At 39.5% G+C, this 17,225-nt stretch overlaps 1 protein-coding gene across 1 annotated transcript in view; it reads left to right on the forward strand.

The window, feature by feature from the left end:
* The window catches only part of NEB (nebulin), a 202,298-nt gene that overhangs the window by 134,001 nt on the left and 51,072 nt on the right, over positions 1–17,225 (forward strand). The window contains exons 95-105 of the mRNA XM_049615651.1: positions 11–124; positions 422–619; positions 925–1,029; positions 1,914–2,018; positions 3,666–3,773; positions 5,952–6,059; positions 7,254–7,361; positions 7,911–8,015; positions 8,115–8,219; positions 8,862–8,960; positions 9,319–9,429. Of these exons, the coding sequence (XP_049471608.1) occupies positions 11–124; positions 422–619; positions 925–1,029; positions 1,914–2,018; positions 3,666–3,773; positions 5,952–6,059; positions 7,254–7,361; positions 7,911–8,015; positions 8,115–8,219; positions 8,862–8,960; positions 9,319–9,429 (1,266 nt within the window). The remainder of the gene's footprint in view (positions 1–10; positions 125–421; positions 620–924; positions 1,030–1,913; positions 2,019–3,665; positions 3,774–5,951; positions 6,060–7,253; positions 7,362–7,910; positions 8,016–8,114; positions 8,220–8,861; positions 8,961–9,318; positions 9,430–17,225) is intronic.

Here is a 17,225-nt window from a genome sequence, read left to right on the forward strand (position 1 = left end):
CTCTCTGTAGATCAAATATCGAGAAGAATATGAAAAATTCAAAGCTCTTTATACTTTACCAAAAAGCGTCGAAGATGATCCAAATACAGCACGGTGTCTCAGAGTCGGCAAGTTTAACATTGATGTAAGTAATCCCAAAGACCTTCCTTCAAATCAAAGCCAAGTAATATAGCCATCTATCATAGATCAGAACATTTCCTATTAATGCACATGGCACTGACTGTGCATATGTGAAGAAGGGAAGTGTTATTTCTGCTTCCCCCACCCCCATGGATCTGTAGGAAGTGTCAGAAAATTCCAGATCCCACCTGATTGCTGTAAGTTGGTTACCCTGACTTCTCTGGTATATAAGAAAAGCACGTATTGCCAGGATACCTTGCACAATTTCCTGTATAATTGGCATGTTATTTTATCTTCATAGCGCCTATACAAATCAGTTTATGAAAAGAACAAGATGAAAATCCACATTGTTCCTGACATGGTGGAGATGGTTACTGCTAAGGATTCTCAGAAGAAAGTCAGTGAGATTGATTACCGCCTACACCTCCATGAGTGGATTTGCCACCCTGACTTGCAAGTCAACAGCCACGTCAGAAAAGTCACAGATCAGATCAGCGACGTAAGCCCATTGCTTATGAAGGTCCCCTTCCCTGGCTCCACATCCCATCCTGAGGAGAAGCAGACTCCCTGTTGCTTCCCCTCAGCCTTCTTCCACTATCGCTTTCCTACATACCTATGGGTCTGTCCCTGGAAGCAGGGCTCTGTGTGCCCATGTTTCCATGGTACCCTCAGCCTCACAGCGTAATGCCTTTTGATTTTCATTCCATAAAGTCATCCTGGGTCCAGAGGGTGTTAAAGTTATGATCAGTATTTTTTTTTTTTTTTTTTTTGGTCTGATTCCTTCTGTCTGCTGCAATCCTTTAGATTGTATACAAAGATGACCTCAACTGGCTAAAAGGCATTGGCTGCTACATCTGGGACACTCCTGAAATTCTTCATGCCAAACATGCTTATGATCTACGTAATGATGTGAGTTTGCCTTGTTTTTTTTGTTTGTTTGTTTGTTTTTTGGCTTTTTTTTAAAGTATGTTTCCTTTTCTACATAGTATAAGTCAGGGGGAGAGTTATGGACATTGTCACAGACCAGCTATGTCGTAAGTGGTGTTGAGGATGGCTGAGCTGGAGAAAGATGCTAAGGAGCAGAGAATGGCCATTGCACAGGAATGCCTGTAGCTTTCCAATGAAACACTGCATTCAAGCTGTCCCACTGTCTTCTTGTGGCAAAGGGACCCCTGGCTCTTTTCTTCTGTCTACATTTGGACTATTTCAAATATTGAGCACATGATTTGCATATTAGGAAAATCTCATTTGTTAGGAGTTTGTGGTGCTATAGACAGGATCTATTTATAAAAAGAGGATTTGCTAGGCAAATTAACAGTGTAATCAAGATTTCAGTAAAAAAGCTCCAATGTTCCTAGAAGAGCAGCTGTCAAGCCTGCTAGAAGGCTCTGGAAGCTCTATAGGACTATAAACATTGATTACACAGATTGTCATAAAATTCAAATGCATCCTGGTCAGTTGAATAAGTGCTAATGAAAGTAAACATTGGGGCACCTGGGTGGCTCAGTTATTTAAGTGTCTAACTTCTGCTCAGGTCATGATCTTGTGGTTTGTGAGTTCGAGCCCCACATCAGGCTCTGCACTGACAGTGTGGAGCCTCCTTGGGATTCTTTCTCTCTCCCTCTCTCTCCACCCCTCCCCAACTTGTGCTCTCTCTCTCTCTCTCTCTCTCGCTTGCTCAAAATAAATAAACTTAGGGGAAAAAAGTTAAAAGCAATCAAACCCTCTGTGAAAACCAGCAATTTCTGATACAGTGAATGGTCTAACACAGGTTTATTTTCTTCTCTTGGCAGATCAAATACAAAGCTCATGCGCAGAAGACGAGGAATGACTACAAGTTGGTCACTGATACTCCACTCTATGTGCAGGCTGTCAAAAGTGGGAAACAACTAAGTGATGTAGGTGCATGGGGAAGTAGTGTGGACAGTAGTAAAGACAGACTGCCACTCAAGCAGAAGTGGCCAAAAAAAAAAAAAAAGTGGTCTTTTCTAACTGGGAAACCAGAATTAGTACCTTAGAAAGTACTTACAGCTCTGCTCTTGTTCTCTGAAACCTGATGTGTTCAATCAGTTCCCAGTGAGGAGTTGTAAGGGATCTAAGTCTACTAAATACTTGGTGTTTTAGAGTGTCCGAAGTTGCTTCTTGTATCCTTGTGTCAAGAGCAACAGCTCTGTCTCACTGTCTAAGAATTCTAATAAATTAGAGCAAATGACACTAGGGTGAGGAGGGAGAAAACTCTGAAGTCAGAGATGTGGACAGTCACTACCACACATCCTTCATGAGGCTTGGGAAAAGCCCTAATCCCTCTGAGCCTCGGCATCCTTATGTGTACACCACATATATCCATTACGCCTGAAAAACAGCAGATGAACCCAGCACAAAGCTGTTCTTTCTTATCTTCAACTAACCTCCCAGGTCAATAAGTAAATGTCAAATCCCACCAGTGAGTTAGAATGTTAAAACCTATTCTTTTGACTCCCTCACACCTGTCAGAATGGCTAACATTAACAACTCAGGAAACATAAGATGTTGGCGAGGATGTGGAAAGAGAGGATCTCTTTTGCGCTGTTGGTGGGAATGCAAACTGGTGCAGCCACTCGGGAAAACAGTGTGGAGGTTCCTCAAAAAATTAAAAATAGAACCATCCTATGATCCAGCAATTGCACTACTAGGTATTTATCCAAAGGATACAGGAGTGCTGATTCATAGCGGCAGATGTACCCCAATGTTTATAGCAGCACTATTAACAATAACCAAATTATGGAAAGAGCCCAAATGTCTATCAACTAATGAATGGGTAAAGAATATGTAGTACATATATACAATGTAATATGACTCAGTGATCAAAGAGAATGAAATCTTGCCATTTACAACAATGGAGATGGCCTAGAATGTATTATGCTAAACAAAATAAGTCAGAGAAAGAGAAATATCATAAGATTTCACTCATATGTGGGATTTAGGAAACAAAACAGGTGAACATAGAGGAAGGAAGGCAAAAATAAGATAAAAACAGAGATGGAGGCAAGTTATAAGAGACTCTTAAACACAGAGAACAAACTGAGGGTTGCTGGAGGGGCGTTGGGTGGAGGGATGGGCTAAATGGGTGATGGGCATTAAGGAGGGCACTTGTTGGGATGAGCACTGGGTGTTATATGTAAGTGATGAATCACTAAATTCTACTCCTGAAATCATTATTGCACTATATGTTAACTAACTTGGATTTCAATTTAAAAAAAGAAAGAAAAAGAAAAAATGCAAAGGGAAAAAAACCCTATTATTTTGAAACGTATAGTGGTAAAATACCCACTCTTCCTCTTCCTAAGCCTGAGCCATCTGTTCTACTTCTCTCTCAGTGTGGGGAGCACACACTGGTTGTGATCCTATTAATAAGACACAATAATAGATCAGATAGAGTCCCCTAGGCAAAGGGAAGCAGGCTACCTTTTTCTCATTTTTTAAGAGAGACTTGGGTTTCCATTTACTTCTTTCCAACAAGGCTGCTGCAGTCTGAATCAGCTGACCCTTCTCCTCTCTGCCCACAGGCTGTTTACCACCATGACTATGTGCACAGTGTCAGAGGCAAAGTTGCTCCAACGACGAAAACTGTGGATCTGGATCGGGCCCTCCATGCATACAAGCTCCAGAGTGAGGTGAGTAGTTAGAACCCAATACAGGGCCCAGCAGAAGTCCAAGATGCAGCCTAAAGGGCCAGGCCACTGGCCTCTCTAGAAGCCACTTGGGCATGTATCTAGAAGGCTTGGGCATATATCTCAGCCTGACCTTGTCATTTATAAATGCTGTTCCATTCACAAGAGTTAAAAAGCAAAACAAAGAAAAAACCAAAATAGTACATAGTCTGTCTTCCTCTTGGCTGGCAAGCCAAGCAAGCAATGGGTACTTTCTGGAGCAATATTTATAAGATACAATGAAGAAAGCCAACTTACTCTCTCTGCCTAAAAAACTTAAAACCAAGGTGACGAAGGCAAGGCACATAATCATAAAAGACTTCACTTAAGAGCTAGAGCTAGAAATTGCTGTTGGAATTCAGAAGAGAAACTGGATTCCACTCATATATTTAATATCCCTATTCTGTATTACCTGGTGTGATGCTACGTTGGTCTCACCCTTTAATGTTACTCTCCTATATTGAATGTTAAAAGTAATTTAGTTTTTAACATTTCAAACACTGTTCCTACTTCTGTAGCTCCCTTTAAAGACAGACTCGTGAAATCAAAACCACACTCAGATATCACCTCACGCCAGTCAGAGTGGCCAAAATGAAGAAATCAGGAGACTATAGATGCTGGAGAGGATGTGGAGAAACAGGAACCCTCTTGCACTGTTGGTGGGAATGCAAATTGGTGCAGCCGCTCTGGAAAGCAGTGTGGAGGTTCCTCAGAAAATTAAAAATAGACCTACCCTATGACCCAGCAATAGCACTGCTAGGAATTTATCCAAGGGATACAGGATTACTGATGCATAGGGGCACCTGTACCCCAATGTTTATAGCGGCACTCTCAACAATAGCCAAATTATGGAAAGAGCCTAAATGTCCATCAACTGATGAATGGATAAAGAAATTGTGGTTTATATACACAATGGAATACTACGTGGCAATGAGAAAAAATGAAATATGGCCTTTTGTAGCAACATGGATGGAACTGGAGAGTGTGATGCTAAGTGAAATAAGCCATACAGAGAAAGACAGATACCATATGGTTTCACTCTTATGTGGATCCTGAGAAACATAACAGAAACCCATGGGGGAGGGGAAGGAAAAAAAAAAAAAAAAAAAGGTTAGAGTGGGAGAGAGCCAAAGCATAAGAGACTGTTAAAAACTGAGAACAAATTGAGGGTTGATGGGGGGTGGGAGGGAGGGCAGGGTGGGTGATGGGTATTGAGGAGGGCACCTTTTGGGATGAGCACTGGGTGTTGTATGGAAACCAATTTGACAGTAAATTTCATATATTAAAAAATAAAAAAAAAATAAAGACAGACTTGTGTATTTATTTATGTATGTATGTATTTATTTATTTATTTTTATTTATAGTTTTTATTAGAGAGTGAGCATAAGTGGGACAGAGGGGTAGAGGGGTAGAGGGGTAGAGGGGCAGAGGGGGAGAGAGAGAGAGAGAGAGAGAGAGAGAGAGAGAGAGAGAGAGAATGAATTTCAAGCAGACTCCACACTCAGTACAGAGCCTGATGTAGGGCTCAATCCCACAACCCTAGGATCATGACCTGAGCCAAAACCAAGAATAGGATGTTCAACCTACTGAGCCACCCAGGCACCCCAAGACAGACTATTTAAAAGGTCACAGTCAGAGAAACTCCTTTCCCTTTTCTACTAGGGATAGGAGTATCTTGACCTCTTCACAGCCTGACTTCAGGATGCCACGTTTATGGTGGGGATGGGATTCCAAAGATGTGCCTTATAATTATGACTGTCTCAGGGATTGCTGGTGATATGAATAGCATCTAAGAGTGGGGTTAATGACAGAGGCAGCACTGACTGCCTGTTTTCTCTACTTTTCCCATTTTCTTGCTAGATTGTCATGCAACTAATGGGGCATAAATTCAAAAACAGAGAATTATTATTTTCTATAAGCTCCTTCGCTCATCACTCTTCTTTTCAAAAGCAAAAGTTAAGAGTAACTTAATTCATTGCCTGACTCTTAGAACTTACTTAATTTCTTCCTGAAATCAGTTTGGTGATCGTAAGAACATTAAGTATCTAATTGAAAATCTATTGTGTACTGCATGTGACTTGTTTAACTTAGATCAGTTATTTGATGTAGATGTCATTTACCTACTCTTCCTCATTCCTGCAGGGTCTATACCGAGGAGCTGGCCGGCGCACCCTGCCTACTGGATATAGGCTTCCCGTGGACACCTCTCACTTCAAACACATCAAGGACACCCGATATATGAGCAGTTATGTGAGTGGTCTCCTCATTAAGATGGGGTCTGAAGGTGGTGGGAGCACTAATATTCATTAATAACCTACCTAATGCCCTTAGTCATACTCTGAATGCTCAACGTGATATAATGATGGGACTAGATAAGGGGAGACAGTGTGTTTTCTAGGGTTGCTATGGAATTGGCTTGCTCCTGCTTTAGCAGTATCTGTGTAACCCAGGGGGTTAGCATAGGGCTTTTGTGGGATTGCATCTGCATGAGTCAGTTACTTCAGCTCATGGTTTATGGCTGTTAGGATACGTCTACTTCTGTTGGCTTTAGCACAGAAGAATCCTGAACTATTCCAAGCCATATACCAGTAATGGAAGTTCATACATGCACTGCTGATGTGTGGCAACAGTATTACCTTCAAGATACAACGCCACTGTGTATTCCTTTGAAAAAGAAAGGACTTCTTGCCTTGCTGCTGGCTCTGATACTTGCCCCACTGCTTACCTTCTGTGCTCACTTAAAAAAAAAGCTCAGAGGGGTAAATAGGCTCTCACCACTTGTAGCTTGCCCACATGTCACTGACACTAACCTTCCCTGGATTTAAAAGTTCCACATTGGAATGTGATGCATTTACCCTATGGCAAAGCCTAGGGAAGTGTTACTATGTCTGTGACTCTGGCCTGCATACCATACACACAAATCAACCATCAGTTGAAGAATAAGCCGTCTCTTCCATGTTGCCCTTTAGAGTCCTGGGAATCAAACTTGCTGGCCAGGTAGGGTCCAATAGCCAGGGGCCCAAAAATATGGTTTCCAAAGCAGAGTCACAGACTGAATAATCTAACATGTCATTTTTTAAATCAGTCTGTAAGGCCATTCATCAGTGTTAAAAGTAGTCTCTTATGTCTTCTTTGCATTTTCTAATTTCCTAGCTGTACTAGGGCTAAAAATACAGGGTTTTTTCTTGTATTTTTCTTTCCTGCCTATAAACAGATTTATCTAGGCAACACTGAATTTTATTCCTTTCTGGACCTGGCTTTATTAGCAAACAAAATAATTTTTAAGACTCAAATTACTATAGAAATTTTGTCAAGGACTTTTCCTTATACTTAATGCTTAGAGAGTAATTTTCAAATGAAAGTGACAGCTCTTTTCTATTTGAGAAGTATAAAGCTACTCTGTGCTTACCCATCTGTGAACTCATTCTGACTTTGCTTTTGCAGTTCAAGTACAAAGAAGTTTATGAACACATCAAGGCAAATGGATATACACTTGGTCCCAATGACGTTCCATTTGTCCATGTCCGGAGGGCCAACAATGTTACCAGTGAGGTACTGTGAATGCGGATTCTGTTGGGCAAAGACTGAGTTTCAAAGACCATGGCTTTGTTTGAAATGCATTAAAAGTTAATTATATTTTAGCTATAAATTCACACATCAGCAAGGAGTAAGAGAGCCCTTTTAGTTACCATTTTGATACTGGTATCCATTGGCAATATTTTTCTATATTTGCTGATGCCATTGTACAGATCCAATTTATAGATTATAATGCAAATTAATTCCTTTTTTGACATTTATATACAAAAAACTTTAATAAATTTGCATTTTAGTCTGACTCATGACCCTGGTTTTCTACACAAATGATTGGTTTGTATATCTGATCCTATCCAATCATCTGATAGTATGTGGAAGGTTTGGTGGTCAAAATTCTTCACCTAAATAAGATAAATACCATTTTCTCTTTTTTCCTAATCCTAATCACTTTTTTATGTCCTTAATCATCCCTCTCATGGCTCTTTATGTAAAATATTTGCTGATTAGTCAATGGATGCCCTCATCTTCCTACACTAAATAACTGGAATGGTTTTTCCTCCAATGTAGAGACTGTATCGACAATTGTACCATAAACTGAAAGACAAGATTCATACAACTCCTGACACACCTGAGATCCGCCAAGTCAAGAAGACACAAGAGGCTGTTAGTGAGGTGGGTATTTTCTTAGGAGAGAGGAAAGGCTGTGGAACCCAGGCAGGAATGTCAACCATTCAGTCTCTGATGTGTGTTTCTGGGTGTGTTTTTCTTTAGTTGATCTACAAATCAGACTTCTTCAAGATGCAAGGCCACATGATCTCACTGCCATACACACCCCAAGTGATCCATTGCCGCTACGTGGGAGACATCACCAGTGATGTAAGCATCTCCTAGGGATCTTTCTGACGGGCTCTTACCAAGAGGCTGTCTGCATTTAAGCCACCACTGGTCTTTGAACAGCCTTCTGCATTGAATACTTCTAAACTGAATATACAACTTGGAGGCAAAATTGTGTGGAAGTAGGACCACACATTTCTCCAGCTATGAAAACAATAGTAACAGGAACACGTGAGAATGACAAAAATTGCTGACCACCATTCTGCATTCAACACTGAATCATTACCAGCTCCTCACCATACATGACCTCTGATCCTAGGTCCTGTTTATATTATCTTTCTCCTGCTCATCCCCACTCTCACCCTTTTTAGCAACTTCCTTCTACCATTTTTTTTCTCCTTAAATGTTTCCTTCTCCTAAAAGGCCACTCCATTCAGCCTATGCTTTTCTCCCATCAATATAATAATAACATAATACTCCGTTCTCTCCTCAGCTCAGAATTAGAGATTAAATTTTAAAACCTGTGATTCATTTGGGTGCACGCAAACTAAGAGTTTTCAACCAGGTAGATGCGTTCAACCAAAATGAAAGATATATCAATATAAAAAGTGTCACTACTCTATCTTCTTTGTTCCTGGTTTACATTTACTCACAGCCTGCTATATTTCTGTTTCTGTGACACAGATTAAATATAAAGAGGACTTGCAGATTCTCAAGGGAGTGGGCTGCTTCTTGTATGACACTCCCGACATGGTCCGCTCCAGGCACCTGCGCAAGCTCTGGGTGAGTGCACATCTTCACAACACACGGCTACCCCTGGACAGCCTCCATATGTCTCATTACCAGCCTCAAGGTCCTAGACAGAAAGACTCTTTGCCTGCAGCTACTTTTAAGGGTGAATTTACCATTAACCAATTTGAATAAGTCATGACCCACTTAAGATGCCATGCGCCTCTGTAAGAGGTGATGAACTCAATTAAATGAGTTGTCTTTGTTCCTTCCCCGGGAAGACATCCAGGACACGTGGAAGGCCTGCTCACATTGCACATACCAGCATTTGAGAGAGAGTTATATGACCACGACACGCAGTTCCTTAAATGACTAATTAACTTGTATTTCCATTGTTTTTTTTTTCTCTAAGTCTAATTACCTGTACACCGATAAAGCAAGGAAGATGCGAGACAAATACAAAGTGGTTCTTGACACTCCAGAATACAGAAAAGTACAGGAACTGAAGACACATCTGAGTGAGGTAAAGATGCTGAACCTATCACTATAAGTGACTTGTTCTTCTGGTGACTGTTTTTCAGGCAACTACACTAGGCAAAAAAATCTCCACTCTGCCTTTAATTACAGACACGTCCATCATGTCTAAGCAAGTCAACTGACCTCATTTTGCCTCAATTAACTGATTTTGTCCCCTTTTGATGGGGCTGTTGATACTTGACTACCTGTGACTAGGGCTGCTGAGAGTTCACATGATTTTATAAATTAGAAAGGTCTTCTGTCTTATGCTATTGTTGCAGTCTCCAAACTGAATTTATTTCAAAACTATCTCTTTAATCCCTGCTATCAGAAACCCTGAACACAGCACTGCCATTTGAAAAGTCTTATATGGTTACCTGCTCTGCTGCCCACAACAGATTCCAAACTACTATGTTGTTTCATTTTCGGTTGGCACTGAGACTTCTGATTTATTATAAACAGTTGTGCATAAATATCTCATGCTCTCACCTGCATACTTGGTTCAGTGAGGGTTGGACCCCATCTTATTTAGTTGTGTATCCCATAGTGCCTTGCTGCCAGTGACTAAATGTGCTTTGTAAAGATCAGGGCATTTCACAAATGTAAATGGTTTTTCTTATTATAGACGAATTGGCTGTTCTCATTCAACTTTCAGTTGGTCTTGTGGCCTCATCAGACTTCACCGAGCCACATGTTAGCGGTCAGGCCACTTCGTTGACTCCCCATTCTCAATAGTTCTGATGCTGCTAATTAGGAATCACTTATGCTCTTAGACCTTGAGATGTCCTGGCAAACCAAATGTTGCCCTCAGTGGAGGGGATGTGCAGCTTCCTACACTCCTAGTGAGCTAGAGGCAGAGGATGATTAATTCTTTAGTTATTGCAAATGCTACATTGAGTGCATTTGCTTTCCTGAAAGCTTACCTGTGTTACTTCACCCGGCACGAGCACTTTTCCAGGAATGCTTACGTTCTTCTGTCTCAGCAAAGTTGTGCTTCTCCGCCCTGGCAGAGTATCAGGATCACCTGGGAAATGTTTCTAAACTACCCTTGAGTGGGCTCTAACTCCTCAGCCTCACAGCAAACTTTCTGATTGTCTGTGTCTGGGCATCTGCATGCCTTTAGCTGCTCCAAAATGATTCTAACATGCAGTCAGTGTTGGAAACCACTGCTTTAAAGTATCCCATCTGTCCTCCAGCTACCACACAATAAAACATAGTTTGGTAGCTTAAACTGTTTATTGGTATCTCTGAAATACCTTTATTTCTCTTGGCTGTTTGGATTCAGAATTACCTAAAACTTTAATTTCTCCTTTTCCTAATTCCTATTGGGATTTTCTGCATCTTATGCATCAACACTGAGGAAAAAGAATAGATATTCTTCAGTAGTCCATTTCCTCCCACACTTGGCTCACCAGAAGAATGACGTGGGAATGATAAAATATTGACCCACCTCTTCAATTTTTGAAAGAGTTTGAGAAGGATTGGTGTTCATTCTTTGAATGTCTGGTAGAATTCATCAGTGAAGAATGAATTCATCAATGCAGAATTCATGCATGCTTTTGATCTTGGACTTTTGTTAGTTGGAAGGTTTTTGATTATTGATTCAATATCCTTACTAGTAATTGGTCTGTTTAGATTTTCTATTTTATCACGATTCAATGTTGGTAGGTTGTATGCTTCTAGGAATTTATCCATTTCTTCTAGATTGTCCAATCTGTTAGTGCATAATTGTTTATAGTAGTCTCCTTTATACTTTGTATTTCTATGATATCAGTTAAAACATCTTGTCTTTCATTTCTGATTTTGAGTTCTTCGTGAGTCTAGTGAAAGATTTGTCAATTTTGTTTATCTTTTCAAAGAACCAGCTCTTTCACTGATCTTTTCCATTATTTTTTTTAGTTTGTATTTTATTCATTTCTTCCCTGATCTTTATTTCCTTCCTTCCACTAACTTTGGCCTTCATTTAGTCTTCTTTTTTTTATTTCCTTGAGGTGTAAAGTTAGGTTGTTTATTTGAGACTTTTCTTGTTTCTTAAGGTGGGTATATATTGTTATGAACTTTCCGATTACAACTGCACCCAGAGACACCTGGTTGGCTCAGTCAACTCTTGATTTCTTTCAGGTCACAATCTCATGGTTCATGGGATCAAGCCCTGTGTTGGGCTCTGTGCTGATAGTGCAGAACTTGCTTGGGATTCTCTCTCTCCCTCTCTGTCTGCCTCTCCCCAGCTCATGCAGTCTCTCTCTCTCTCTCTCTCTCTCTCTCTCTCTCTCTCTCTCAAAATAGATAAATTAACTTAAAAAAATGCATGCATAAGTTTTGGTATGTTACATTTTCATTTGTCTCAAGATATTTTTTTTATTTCTCTTTTGATTTCTTCTTTGACCCATTGTCAGAGTTGTTGTTTTGTATCTGTTGTTTCTCAGTATATTATTTAATCCCTACATATATGTGAATTTCCCAGATTTCTTCATGTAATTAATTTTTAGTTTTATTCCATTGTGGTTGGAAAAGATGCTTGACATGATTTCAGTCCCCTTAAATTTGAGACTTGTTTTGTGGCCTAGCATGCAATCTATCTTGGAAAATGTTCCATGTGCACTTGAGAAGAATGTATATTCTGTTGCTTTTGGATGGAATGTTCTGTAAATATCTGTTAAATCCATCTGGTCTACTGTACCATTTAAAGCCAATGTTTCCATATTGATTTTCTGTCTGGATGATCTATGCATTGAAGTAAGTGGGTATTAAAGTCCCCACATATTATAGTATTGCTGTCTCTCTGTTTAGGTATGTTAATATATGCTTTATATATCTAGGTGCTTCTGTGTTGGGTGCATATTTACAAATGTTATATCTTCTTATTGGCCCCTTTATCGTTATGTAATGCTCATCTTTGTTTCTTATTGGTCTTTGTTTTAAAGTCTGTTTTGTCTCATGTAAGTATAGCTACTCCACTTTTCTTTTGGTTTCCATTTGCATGGCATATCTTCTTCAGTCCCTTCACTTTCAGTCCTGTATGCCCTTACATATTAAGTGAGTCTCTTGTGGGCACCTGGATGCTTCAGTTGGTTAAGCATCTGACTCTTGATTTCAGCTCAAGTCATGATCCCAGGGTGGTGGGATCAAGCTACATGCCAGGCTCTGTGCTGAGCAGGGAGCACCTCCCCTGCTCACATGTGTGTGTACACACTCAACTCACACACAAAAAATTAAAAAATAAATAAGTGAGTCTCTTTAAGCATCATATAGATAGATCTTATTTATTTATTTATTTTAAAGTTTATTTATTTTGAGAGAGAGTGAGAGGGAGAGAGCACAAGCAGGGAGGGGCAGAAAAAGAGGAGGAGACAGGGAGAATCCCAAGCAGGTTCTGCTCTGGGAATGTGGAGCCAGATGTGTGGCTCAGTCTCATGACCATGAAATCATGACCTGAGCGAAAATCAAGAGTCAGATGCTTAACCAGCTGAGCCATGCAGGCACCCCAGTAGGTCTTGTTTTTTAATCCATTCAGCCACTCTATATCTTTTGATTGGAGAATTTGGTCCATTTACATTTAGAGTAATTATTGATATGTATGTGCTTATTGCCATTTTATCAATTGTTTTCTGGCTGTTTTTATAGTCCCTCCTTCTCTCTTTCTTCTCTTGCTCTCTTCCTTTGTTCCTTTGTGGTTTGATGATTTCTTTTAACAGTATGCTTATTTTTCTTTCTTTTCATCTTTTGTGTGTTCCTTATAGGTTTTTGCTTTATGATTACCATGAGGTGACTTATAGCAACTTATATTTATAGCAGTCTATTTTAAGTTGATGACAACTTAAGTTTGATCTCATCGTAAAGGTCAACATTAGTACTTCCCATGTTTTATGTTTTTGATGTCACATTTTACATGTTTTTGTTACGTGTATCCCTTCCCAAATTGTAATCATAGTTATTTTTACTCCTTTTGTCTTTTAACCTTCATACTAGTTTTATAAATGATTAATTCACTGTATTTACCATATATTTACCTTTCCATTGAGATTTATTTTTCATGTGTTCTTATCACTAATTAACACCCTTTATTTTCAGTTTAAAGAAGTCTCTTTAACATTTCTTATAAGGCTGCTTTTATTTATTTATTTTTTTATAAGACTGCTTTTAATGGTGATGAACTCCTTTAGCTTTTGCTTGTCTAGAAAACTCTGTCTGTCCTTCATTTCTGAATGATAACTTGCCAGGTAAAGTATTCTTTCAGCACTTGAAATATATTGTGGCACTCCCTCTGGTCTGCAAAGTTTCTGATGACAAATCTGCTGATACTCTTATGGGGGTTCCATTGTATGTAACAAGTTGTTTTTCTCTTGCTTTTAATAGTTTCTTCTTGTCTTTAACTTTTGACATTTTAATTATCATGTGTCTTGGTGTGGGTTTCTTTGGGTTCTTCTAATTTGGAACTCTCTGAGCTTCCTAGATCTGGATGTCTGTTTTCTTCTCCAGGTTAGGAAAGTTGTCAGCCATTATTTTTTCAAATAAGATTTCTTTCCATTTCTCTCTCCTCCTTCTGGAAGCCCTATGATGCAACTTTTAGTCCATTTGATGCTGTCCCACAAGTCCCTAAGGCTATCTTCACTTTTTTTTTTTTTTTTATTCTTTTCTCTTTTTGCTGCTCTGATTAGGTGAATTCCACTGCCTTGTCTTTGAATTGACTGATTCTTTCTTCTGCTTTATCTAGTCTGCTGTTGAACCCCTCTAGTATATTTTTCAGTTCAGTTATTATATTTTTCAGCTCTGTGACTTCTATTTGATACTTTCTTATATTTTCCATCTTTTTGTTGACATTCCCACTGTGTTCATTCATTCTTCTTTCCAATTTGGTGAGCATCTTTATGACTGTTAATTTAAACTATCAGGTAAATTATTTCCATTTTACTAAGTTGTTCTGGGTTTGTTTTTATTTTTTTAGTTTTATCTTGTTCTTTCATTTGAAATATATTTCTCTATTTCTTCATTTTGTTCAACTCTCTGTGTTAATTTCTATACAATAAATGAAGCAACTACCTTTCCCAGTCTTTAAGGAGTGGCTTCATGCTGGAAGTGAAACTTGTTATTCAATCATGTTTCATTTCTTGGTTGTCTCTCAAACCTTCATGCTTGGGCAAGTAGCCTATTATCTTTTTAATAGCTCCCAGTAGTTGAGGATGTGCTAACACCACCCAATGTCCCAAAGGGAAGGATTTTTAGCATCTAGATTTAGGCTGCTTGCAAGCCAGACCCCCCAGGCATCAACTTTTAAATGTATGTAAATACATACAATCCTAAGGGACTTCAAGCATAAACTCTGCTGGCCACCAGAGCCAGACAATCTGGAGTTGTCTCCTGGCTGGTGGTCATAGAAACTGGGACCCCAGACAAGCATATACATTTTTTTCTAGATGAAACCAGTAAGCTGGAGCAAGGCAAAGGTAGAGAACCAATATGGCATCCACAACCTATGTTCCTTGTTAGCAGCTCTATAAGCTACTAAGTGTGTGTCAAACCTAAAACCTACCCCTCAGGCCAAAGATTCAGGAAAAGGAAAAAGGCCTTCTTCATAGAAAGACTAGGAGTATGCCTCAGTCTGTGCCCTTGGGGTTGTAGCCTACCAAGAACTGTCTTTCCGATTGTCATAGTCCTGTGGGACCCAGGAATGCAAGCCCCCCAGGCTACTAGTGCTAGGCAGTCAAGGGGTGTCCCCTGCTTGGCAGCTGCAAATCCCAGGCACCAGCTGTGTAAAAAGTTTCCTTCCAGGAGATGCTGGTGCTCTGAAGCACAGTGGAGGGTGAGCATAAAGATAGCACATGCCCTCTAAGATCTCTGAAAAGGATTATAGTCAGCTCCAAGATACATTTTTAGTTAGAAGCCTGCCCCTCAAGCTATAGTCATGATGATTAGCTAACAAGTCTTTACTGAAAGAATGAGGTCCTAGGTCTGTTGTCTTTTGCTGTGCCTGGGGATGGTAGCTATTTAGGAACTTTTTCTCCATTGGTTAAAGTCCTATGAGACCAATAAGAGTAGGCCCTACCAGCCACTAGACCTAGATGGTATAGAGGTGTCTCCTGGCTGCAAAAATTAGGCTCCTAAAAAAGGCTATGAGCTCCTTTCTGGATGACCCTGCTTATAACAGTCCTATGGGACCAGAAACACAAGTTCCCCTGACCTTCAGGGCCAAGTGACCAAGAGGTGTCCTGAAAGTGGTAGCCACAAATATTGGAATGAATGAAATCTTGTCATTTGCAACAACTTGAATGGACCTCAAGGGCATTATGCTAAGTGAAATAAGTCAGAGAAACACAAATACCATATGACCTTTCTTATATGTGGAATCTAAAAAAAAAATATATATATATGTATATACATATAGTGGGCACCGTAGGTGGGGAGAAGTGAGAGGGAGAAATTTAGTTTAAATAAACTGAATTTAAAAAAAAAATACTGATCCAAGCCACTATTCTGTATTTGGAAAATCTTCAGTAGAACCTATAAATCTGTTTTAATAAGGACTTTGGGATATTTTAGGATCAGGAAAATTTCATAAATATTGTCTGAGTAAAAAGTTTGATGGCAAAAGGAAGTTCAAGTTCTTGACTTTTGAATTGTCTTTGAGTTGTATAGACTCTTGACTTTTTATACATTGTAATACTAGGAAGCAGGGATATTGTCCCAAGAAGCATGAACAATGCATACCTAAGTATAGGGGAAAGAAAGGACAAATAAAATTATAGAAATGGCATGGGAGAGTTGAATTTTTGTCCCAGATTTATTTCCCAGTTTGCCTCATTATATTAAATTCCTTCAACATTTATCAGAGGACTACTATCTTTCAGATCTTTTATCCAAACACATGGTGATTAAAAAAAAAAAATGATAGAGCTGAGCCCCTGCATTCCATGGGCTCATAATGTGTGAAAAGAAACAAACATCAATATGATAAATGATATCCTGTAGGGATAATCAAGACAGTATGTACTCTAGGAGCTTTCCAGGCAGATAAGAGGGGGGGAACATTCTAAGCAGAAAAGGCAGTATATGAAAATGGCCATCATCAGTTCTTGAAGTTGGAAATAGTTTCAAATAGCACAAAGGAAGTGTAGAAGAATGTTAGGAAAAGAGACTGGAAACATAGGATAGAAGCCAGCTTATAAAGACTCCAGGGCTCTATCTTAATATTGGACTTGATGAAAAATCATTGAAGAATTATTTATGAGCATTAATAAAATCTTCTCAGATTTGTGAAAGATGAATAAGCCATATGGAGTGGTCCAATGGGAGACTTAGGAAGGTGTTTTAGGAGGCTCTTGAGGATGTGTAGAGAAGAAATGATAAAGGAGGCTGAACTAGGGCACTGGCTGTGAGAAAGGAGAAAGTGGATCAGACTTAAAGGATATCACAAAGTTAGGAGCCCAGGATTCATGACCATTTATTGTGGGAATAAGGGAGAAGTTTAAGATGACTCCTCAAGTTTCTGTCCTACATGATAGAGATCAAGGAGCCATTTAGCAAAGTAGAAGAGATAACAGGTGAAGAAGCAGGTTGGGGCTGGAGATGGTAATATAAAGAATGCCACATTGAACATGGTAAGTTCAGGACATTGTTGAAAATTTGGGTCTGGCTCAGGAAAAATAATGGATATATAGATTTGGAAATCCTCAATCTCAAATTGATGATTGAGGTCACAGATACAAATGAGGTTATGCATGGAAAATACATAGGGTGAAAGAGGCCAACCCTGACTCCAGCTAGTGGCAGCTAGGGCAGAACCATAGAAGGAAGCCAAGGAGTGCC

The sequence above is a fragment of the Panthera uncia genome (genome assembly GCF_023721935.1).
Source record: "Panthera uncia isolate 11264 chromosome C1 unlocalized genomic scaffold, Puncia_PCG_1.0 HiC_scaffold_3, whole genome shotgun sequence".
Classification (NCBI taxonomy): domain Eukaryota; kingdom Metazoa; phylum Chordata; class Mammalia; order Carnivora; family Felidae; genus Panthera; species Panthera uncia.